At 36.8% G+C, this 9,341-nt stretch overlaps 1 protein-coding gene across 2 annotated transcripts in view; it reads left to right on the forward strand.

Annotated features, from left to right (window-relative positions):
• The window catches only part of SYBU (syntabulin (syntaxin-interacting)), a 67,390-nt gene that overhangs the window by 19,283 nt on the left and 38,766 nt on the right, over positions 1–9,341 (forward strand). For both annotated transcript variants that reach the window (XM_012645327.1, XM_012645326.1), the window contains exon 3: positions 4,331–4,528. In XM_012645327.1, coding sequence (XP_012500781.1) covers positions 4,331–4,528 — 198 coding nt within the window. The remainder of the gene's footprint in view (positions 1–4,330; positions 4,529–9,341) is intronic.

Raw genomic sequence — 9,341 nt, forward strand, 5'->3', positions numbered from 1 at the left:
GAAAATAGAGTAATTGCACAATTATTAACTATATTCCATATCTCAAAGAGCTTGTAAAGAGAGAGAAAAAAAAAACAAAGAAAATCAAATTTTTAAGACCATCCAGGCTACAAAATTATAGTAGCTACCTATGAATATCTCGCCCATCTGTCTCCTTCCTTCCTTCCTTCCTTCTTTTCTCTTCTTCTCTTGTCTTCTCTTCTCTTCTCTCTTCTTCTTTTGATTTTTTGAGATAGCACCTCCCTCTGTCATTCAGGTTGGAGTGCAGTGATGAGATCATAGCTCACAGCAGACTCAAATTCCTGGGCTCAAGCAGTTCTCCTGCCTCAGCCTCCCCAGTAGCTAGGACTATAGGCACCCACCACCATGCCTGGCTATTTTTTTTTTCTGTGATTAGATCTCTCTATGTTGCCCAGACTGGTCTTAAACTCTTGGCCTTAAGAAATCCTCCTGCTTCAGCCTCTCAGAGTGTTGGTATTACAGGTGTGAGCCACTATGCCTGGCCCCATCTGTCTTTGTAGTGCTTGGCATCTTTTTTTATTTCCTTAACAACAACTTGAAAACTATTCCATAGGTGTATTTTTTACAGTACTTTAGATAGGCCACAACTTCTGTAGTTTTCTGGATCTGCGAGTATTCTTTCTATTACCCTTAATTCTATGTGTTGACAGATTTTAAGCAAATGAACAAGAACAACAAAAGAACCTATTTCTTAATATAAATCAAGGAGAAAATATAAATTAATCTCCTTCATTGTTGAAGGTGATCATTTAGATATGGCCTTGATGAGGATAACTTTTACCTGAGTTTTACCAAGAGCCATCTTGGACCTGTCTAAATGGGCTTTAAAATAGTGAACCCCAGAAGGAAATTAATCCATATTTTCAAATGGATCACACTGTATAAAACATGTAATGTGGTCCTGTTTTTTTTTTTAAATTAAGTTATACTTTGTAAGAGGTGTGTTTGTGTGTGTGTTTCAGATTCCTCTCTCTCCAGTAGACCAACAATCTTCCACACCTTCTTCGTAAAGGCTTGGAGCAAAGCTTCCCTATGGCAAAACCAAACTGAAATGTTCTTACTTTTGTCAGGCATTCTGGAAATTAGAAACATCCCATACTTTTTGGGCAAATCATTCCAGAATTCTACCATTTCCTGCCCCAAAATAGTTTTCTCATGGTGTCATATTAGAAATCTTTGTCATTGATAATTTCTTTAAATTAAAATAACTTATAAAGGCTAGAATTATAAATATTGTGTTTATAAATCTGTAAATTCTACAGAGCAAATTTAGCAGTCAGAGTAGCAGCAAGAAACAGAAGGCAACCTCAAATAGTTTAACTGAAGCAGGTTTAATAAATAAATTTCTTCTGTAAGTGCTTGTTCCACATGTAGTTTAGCACATAGTAAGATTAAATATGAAGTCAGAAAACATCAGCTTGGCTTTACTATTCTTAGAATCTCAGCATAGGGTAGAGGGAGAAGAGAAGAAATAAAAGAAATCTCAGCGTAAATGTGAACTAAGAATATTTTACATAGAATTTTGGAAAGGAGTATTATCTTCATTGGAACTAGTGGTCAGCTTCCAGCTGTGGCCATGAAGAGGGCCCCTCACCCTCTTTAGGGGGAGATAGAGAAGAAAAGGAGCCCTAAATAAAATTTACTAAAAAGATAAGCACTTCTTCAGTCCTGCACAAAGGAAAATACCTCAGGTGCCATGGGCGACCAGATGACTCTCTGGCACTTGAAGCTGTGTGCCTTTGCTGGGGTCTTAACTTTGAATAACCTAAAGTGTGCCCTCTGTAGTGAGAAAATTAATTGCTCTACTCTTTCTGAAGCTAGATTCCTTTGTTAACGTTGGTCCCATTAGACAAAACAAGCAAATGTCCCAGGCTTCTCTGATAATGCACCGATTTTCTTGGGTATGGGTTTACTTTAACAGACTTGCCAGTTTATAAGAACTATGCATTCCAAGTGATATATATCCAACTCCTTTTAGCTTATTTATAGGCTCCGTCAGGATGGGGCCTGGGTACAGAGCCCGGGGCTGTTGCAGTGCCAGGACTTGATACATATTTATTTAACCAATGAAAGAGCATGTCTTACATTCTCATTGTTTCCCCCTGAGTATGAAGCACAATAGTAGACAGTTAAGAGATGTTTATGTAGTGATTTAAATGCTGTAAGACATTCCCAAAGTTCAAGATTTATTTAGGTATTAACCTTATGGAGATCCCAGCTGTAAATATAGATGACAGGTGAGGCACCACACTCCGGGAAGAAGACTGCTACTGCCTTTCTTTCTACCCTGCCATCACTCTAATTTCAGTTTCCAATTTTTAACCAGACCCCAGCACTTAATCCTTAAAATTGCTAGTACTGAAAACGTGATATGTACACACTCATTCTTATTTAACTCCAGAAAAATGGTAATAGAACCAAAAGTGTCATTTTGACAACATTTTCCAGTACTGAAAATTGTTTAATTTTATCCTTTGAGTCTGAGAGCTTTCAAGAAAAATGACTTTTTTAATAAAGGTGGGCATTCTGAAGCATGGATTTTTATTTATTTGAGACATCTCTCAAAAGAAGTAACTTAATGGACGTGACTCAAAAGGAAATAATTTTAAAGGCAACAGGTAATTTTGAATGATTAGACCTCATTTATTTTGAGTTTATGTGCTTTGGGATAGAAATCAAGAAAGAGAGGCTCTCCTAAGGCAATGTACAAACCTGTTGAGCCTTGTAAAATTGCTGCAATCTGTCTGAGTAATTAGCAGCTTTGCACCTTTAAAAAGGAGCTCATATTTCTTTGGGTTGAAGTATGGGCATGAAAATGTAAGGAAAAGGCGAGGACAGTGAGAAATGACATAGCTGGACGGTAGCAGCCAAGATGGGTTCTCATCACTTGAGTAATTCAGTTCCAGGATTTCTTCAGGAGTTTAGGAAGAGTATACTTAATAGCACGTTTAAATGACTGCAGGCATGAACAGTATACTAAAAACCATTTACTTCCAAAAACAGACCTTGGAGGTATTATATACACTAATAAATCCAAAAGTCAAAAAGGGATTATCAAGAGAAATAAGTCCTTTTATTAGTGCCAAGTTCACTTTGTTCCAGGAACTGGGATATTTCATAATAAAAAATGAAATAAAGGCCAAAAACGAAGCAATTCTTTTCAGTATATTTTATTCAGGCCTTATTCTGTTTCTATCTTTATTCAAGCTGTGGAGTTTTAAAATAGGGTTTGATAAATGGCAAATTATTTTAGTTCCCTTAACATTCTTAAACATCTAATAGTCTTAAATGTTAAATGTCTTTATTCATTCTTTTGTCTAATTAGTTACTAAAGTAACTTTGGCATCAAAATATTTCCATGTAATGAAGAATTATTTAGTAATGAAAATTCACCACTAACTGATCAGTTTGAGTAGGCATACTTTTAAGTAATATTGATTTGTCTTTAAATTACAATGCTGTTCTCCTCATGAAAGTATAAATGAATTAACCAACCATCGTAAATACTTTAATAAATATGGAAAGCATTTATTGTAGTCAGCAATATGACTTTCCTGTTTGCTTAGTAAACATCTACAGATCATTCCATATCATGCATATTAACATACAGTAATGACCCTGGTAATAATCTGTATTTGAAAGTTAAGGGAACGTTTCTAATCCGAATATCGTTTTTATTGTACCAGTTTACTCTAGACCTCAATGTATCTGATTGATGTATTTTTGGTTGCATGTATGTGATAAAACAGGATCACTTCTTTTTGTTTCCCTGAACTCCCAAAGCCAGATGGCTTATCTATCAAAGTGTGTTAACCAATTGATGGACCAGTTGATCCAAAACTGAGTATGGTCAATAATATTCAAGTAACTTTATTTTTCTAACATAACAAGCTCTAGAGGTCACACTAATGATCCTGGGTTGTTCTGGTGAACTTATTACTAATGCCATCCAAAAATCTATGAAGAGATATGACCCAAAATTGTACCATATGAAGTGTTAAAACAGACATATCTTTATGTTTTCACAAGATGAATGTTACAGAAATAGTTGTGATCAAAAAGCTTATGCGGTTTTGTCTTAAAATAGTCGATATTTTAGGGAGGACTTGAATGGCCAAAATATGGAAAAATAAAAGGAGAGTCATTGAAGGAGAGTCATCCATAGCTGTTAACCTGGGGCTTCATGAGCAGAGTTCATGTGTGGGCACACGTGTTCATGCATGTGTGCGTGTGGTGCACTGCATGGCTCCTCTTTGCCATCGTTGGCTTCCTCCTCATCATTAAATGCTTATCGATTCCTGTTTTTTAGATGACACAGGCTGTCCTAGTAGCCAGTCAGTATCTCCTGTGAAGACGCCTTCTGATGCTGGAAACAGCCCCATTGGCTTTTGCCCTGGAAGCGATGAAGATTTTACCAGAAAGAAGTGCACAATTGGAATGGTTGGTGAGGGAAGCATTCAGTCAGCTCGATATAAGAAGGAATCAAAGTCAGGCCTTGTGAAGCCAGGTCAGTATATTTACTCCTCATGTTTTTATCAGAGCAATATGACTGGAGTGATTTCACAGTTGAAACAAAACACCTGTATGTTGAGTCAGGGATCACTAATACTGATGTTCAATAATTACAAAATACTAGAAACTAGGAGGTGAAGTGGAGATAATTATCGCAATGAATGAAATGCCGTGAGCATCAGAAAAAGTCAATTCTTAGAATCTGTTCTGTGTATTGTATCTCGGAAATATATATATATATATATATAAAATATATGAACAAATATAGTTTTAGAAAAATTAAAGTGATTAAAGTAAAGGGCCATGAGCATTGGCATTGGGAGACATCCTCTATGTTGCATTCTTTTAACATCCATAGTTATACTATACATGTTTATGAGCCTGGAAAGACAGATTGATGGCTTGTATGAGTTCTCATTCCTAACATTTGTCTTCTAGTTTTTGTTCATTGGTAATACTATTGTGCAAGGAGCTGCAGACAGTTTTATTTTGATGGGCCCAAGGCTTGGTCTTGTGTCCTCTTCCCTTGAATGCTAGCATCTCTGTCTGCTTTTGTTCTTCCTGAATCATCTGTGTGCATAACATGTCATAATGGATTATTCTTTAGGTCTTGCTTTGGTCAACCAAAGAGAATGTTATTTTGTTGCAGAGCAAAACTTAAACTATGTGAAAAATAAATCCTCTGTCTGCTAATGGCATCTGATAATATGTTAGGATGAATTTGTTAATAGTCTCCCACTTTGGAATAATATGTAGAAGAAAATGAATGATACACAATAGGGAAGTAAAGACAGTCTATAAAAGAGAAAGATGAGGATTGTACAAAGGATGTTGAGTACCCTCAAAATTTAAGAAAGAGACAATGAGTTAAATAATGTCATGAAATTATAGCCAAGAAATAAAACCATTACCTTGTGTATCCAAGAACCAGGACTGCCTTCTTTCCTTCCTTAGTTCTATTATCTTTTTCTAAAAAGAGATATAATTCACATACCATAAAATTCACCCTTTTAAGGTGTATGATTCAATAGTTTTTAGTGTATTCAAACTGTTGTGCAAACATCACCATTTTTAAATTTTATCACCCCCAAAAAGAAACCTCATACCCATTAGCAGTCACTCTCTTTTCTTTATTTCCTCCAGTCCCTGGCAAACATAAATTTTCTCTCTGTCTCTGTAGATTTTCCTATTATGGACATCTCAAACAAATGGAATTATGTAATATGTGGCCTTTCGTGTATGGCTTCTTTAAGTTAGAATGATGTTTTCAGGGTTCTCCAATGTAGCATGTATCAGCAATTCATTCCTTTTTATGGCCGAATAATATTCCATTGTATGAGTATATCACATTTTAAGTAGACTATTTTTTGAGCAATTTTAGGTTTATAGAAAAATTAAGCACAGAGTGTAGAGAGTTCCCATATACCTCCTCACTGCCACTCCCACCAGCTTCCCCTATTATTAACATCTTACCTTAGTATGATCACATACTACGTTTTATTTATCCAGTCATCAGTTAATGAACATTTGTGTTGTTTCCATTTTTTGGCTATTATAAATAATGGCATTATGAATGTTGACGTACAAGTTTTTGTGTGAGCACTTTTTCGTTGAGTATATACCTAGGAATGAAATTGCTGGGTCATATGATAATTTCTACGTTGAACTTTTTGAGGAACTGCCAGACTGTTTTTCAAAATGACTGCTCCATTTTACATTCCTACCAGCAATGTATAAGGGTTCCAATTCCCCCACATCCTGGTTAACACTTGCTATTATCTGTCTTTTTGATTACAGCCATTCTAGTGACGTGAAGTGGTATCTCATTGTACTTTTTGGTTTATATTTCCCTGATGGTTAATGATGGTGAGCATCTTTTCATGTACTTATTGGGCATTTGTGCATCTTCTTTGGAGAAATGTTCTCAATTTTCTTTTGACCTTGGAGTAAATAACCAGTAGACTCTGCTTCTCTAACATGTAAAGCATGAGTTGAAGAGCAGGAGCCCTGTCATCTTTCTTTTGTAATTCCAGCACACAGGCTCTGGTGTGTATTAGGGGTGCAATCAACATTTGTTGGCCTCAACAGAAAGGTAGGCTATAGGATTAAGAAGATAAAATGACACGGGGAAGAATGTCAGCTTCATGGATAGCAAAGAAAAAGTAGGTTTCATCATGAAGGTATTGTAGGATTTGAATGCCACCTGAAATGATTTTATTTTTATCTCCCCTCACCCCCACCACCTCATTCTAAAGACACTTTATGGAGTTGGCAATGCAAGGAAACAGTAAGACAAGAGACAAGTATGGTGCAGCGAGAACAAACTCAGTTTAAATGGGTTAAGACTATCATTGCCCTTCCTTATTTTAATAATCATAGTAAGTGTAATCATATGTTAAAATAATACTTAAATTTCTATATATATGTACAGAATTCACACTGACCAAGTCCCTAATCCTGCAGAAGGTACTCATTTGCTAAAGATCAGCTACTCATCTTGCTGAGAATCATTATAGCCTTAAGTCTGCATGAAGAAATTGCGGGGAAAAAAAGGAAGGATAGAAGGACAGATGAAAGGAAGGAAAAACAAAACCAGATTCATGTATCTTTGAGAATCATTAAGGCTATGGACCCATACTCCAGAAGAATGCCCATATACATAAAATATCACATACTATTCCAGACATTTCATGGGTCTCCTTTATTAGGATTTATACTAGTTTAATGACCCTTGCCCAAAGGCAAACCACGTTTGTTAGCTGTTTCTGATTTAATTGCTCTGAGGCATAAATATCAACTGAGCAGTCTTTACCCAGTGATCTTTTATTTGTATTTAACCAAGGTAAAGGGATCCTTAAAGTTTATTTTTTAAGTTACCTAAAATTTCCAACGTCATCACTGAAAAAGTTTGTGCTGCTTTTGAATGAGAACCAATTCTATACAGTAAGCTATTTGAGAAAAATCTGCACTGTGACCTCTAGTTCTCTGAACTTTTAGCAGAATAAACCTGTCAGTCTCATAAATATGAAAAGAGGAAATCCTGGAAGCTAGGCCCCTGGATGACTCCAAAATTTATAAAATGTGGAGACAAAATCTGTTAAAACACAAAAAGATGCTTCTCTCAGGTTAAAATGTTCTGCCTCCTCCGTAGCTCCAAGTGACCATCTCCCCTCAGCCAAAACTGATCTTCAGCTCTTGATGTGCGCTCTACTTTTTAAAAATAAATTGACTCATTAAAACCAATACCAGCTTATTAAAATAGCAAGCAATTAGGAGCTCTTTAAGTAACCTAAACGCATTTAATTTTAGGTCCATTGTTCTAGATTCTGGAAAACTGCTGTTCACCTCAGAAAGGAGTTATTGAAATGTCTCTTTGGTCATTAAAACAAAGAGCTAACAATGTTCTCTGAGTATAGGATGCAGAAGGAGAAGAGAAATATGTCACAGAATGCTGGGAAGGGCTTGGATAGGTGAGCCGAGCAAACCTGCATCTTGCCAACAGGGCCCTGTGGCACACGCAGCAGGAAAGCCCTTTCTGCATCCAGGCAGGAACTCATTCTGGAAACTTCTTGGGGGCAGTGCGCCTTCTGTCATTTTGGCTTCTATCACTTAATTCCTATGCAGATTTAATTAAAAATGGCCACCAAGGTGCAAAAGAAAACATCCCTACAATCCAGGTGGATAGTGGCTCTGTGTTTTCGTGTTTGCCTTTTATCTGGAACTCGGCAAGCTATGCAAGGCTGAATCTCTGGAGCCTAATATTGTGTGTCATAAAGTATTAAAGGTGTCCAGTGAATACTTAAATGAGAAATAGAGCGTATCCTTTGTGCAAGGGATTACGTTTAGTGTGGGAGGAGAGTGGGGCAAAAACGACCTTGGTGGCATCCCTGCTTTTAGGGAGTTTATAAATTAAAGGTAGAATGCTGTACGATAAATCTGGACTATAGTACAGATTGGAGGAAAGTAATGAAGGCATTTCGACTGGGAACTTTTTGAGGAATTTGGGGTGGTAATGTTCCTTCTCTAAGGTGCTCCTATATTTAGTTGCAGTCAGTTTCCTGATGAGATTGGTTTTTTACTGAGAAATGAAAGGCCTAATTGGGTTACTGCACTAGTACATTAAACGACATTCCTGGGCCTTCCTTAATGCTCAGTTTCCTACTTGGGGAGTATCTTAACCCCAGGAAGAAACAGACCCAGTGTCATTGTTTTACAAATAGAAGTACTAAATCCTTTTGCCACAAGGCTAGTTGGAGAGGTGGGAAAACAATTACACAGTTTAAACAAATAATTAGAAAATGTGAAAGGAGAAAAACCACTGGAGGCGTTAAGGCCCTGGGCAAACAGCTAATGGTTAGAGTCACTATAATTTAAAAGAAATCCACATTTAGCAGTTGAAATGCTGAAATCTGCATTTGAAAGATGTCACCGTATCTCATTAGCATGCAAACTAAGTTCGTATTCCCTTGACATCAGACACCACCCAGGCATTGAAATTGGAGACCTGGCCAAGCTGAACTATAATAACCCCACTACAATAGCAGAGGATTGGTTACTTTAAAAAAAGCAACACCAACACATATTTCCCACATTCAGAGGCTTTTGCTAGAAAACTCAGAAGGCACCGGCTAGGTTAGTGATTAATCAGCACTGGTTGCCTTAATAGAGGCTCTTTCACACACAGTGATAGCCCACAGAGGTTCGTGTTCTTATCGTAAGCATCACCTTCACTTCAAAGTTAGTTCTGTGAAATAAAATAACAGCTAAACTGACCTGTAGGAGGCCATTCTTGTAATAACTTGAGCTAC

The sequence above is a fragment of the Propithecus coquereli genome, unplaced genomic scaffold, assembly GCF_000956105.1.
Source record: "Propithecus coquereli isolate 6110/MARCELLA unplaced genomic scaffold, Pcoq_1.0 Scaffold23, whole genome shotgun sequence".
Classification (NCBI taxonomy): domain Eukaryota; kingdom Metazoa; phylum Chordata; class Mammalia; order Primates; family Indriidae; genus Propithecus; species Propithecus coquereli.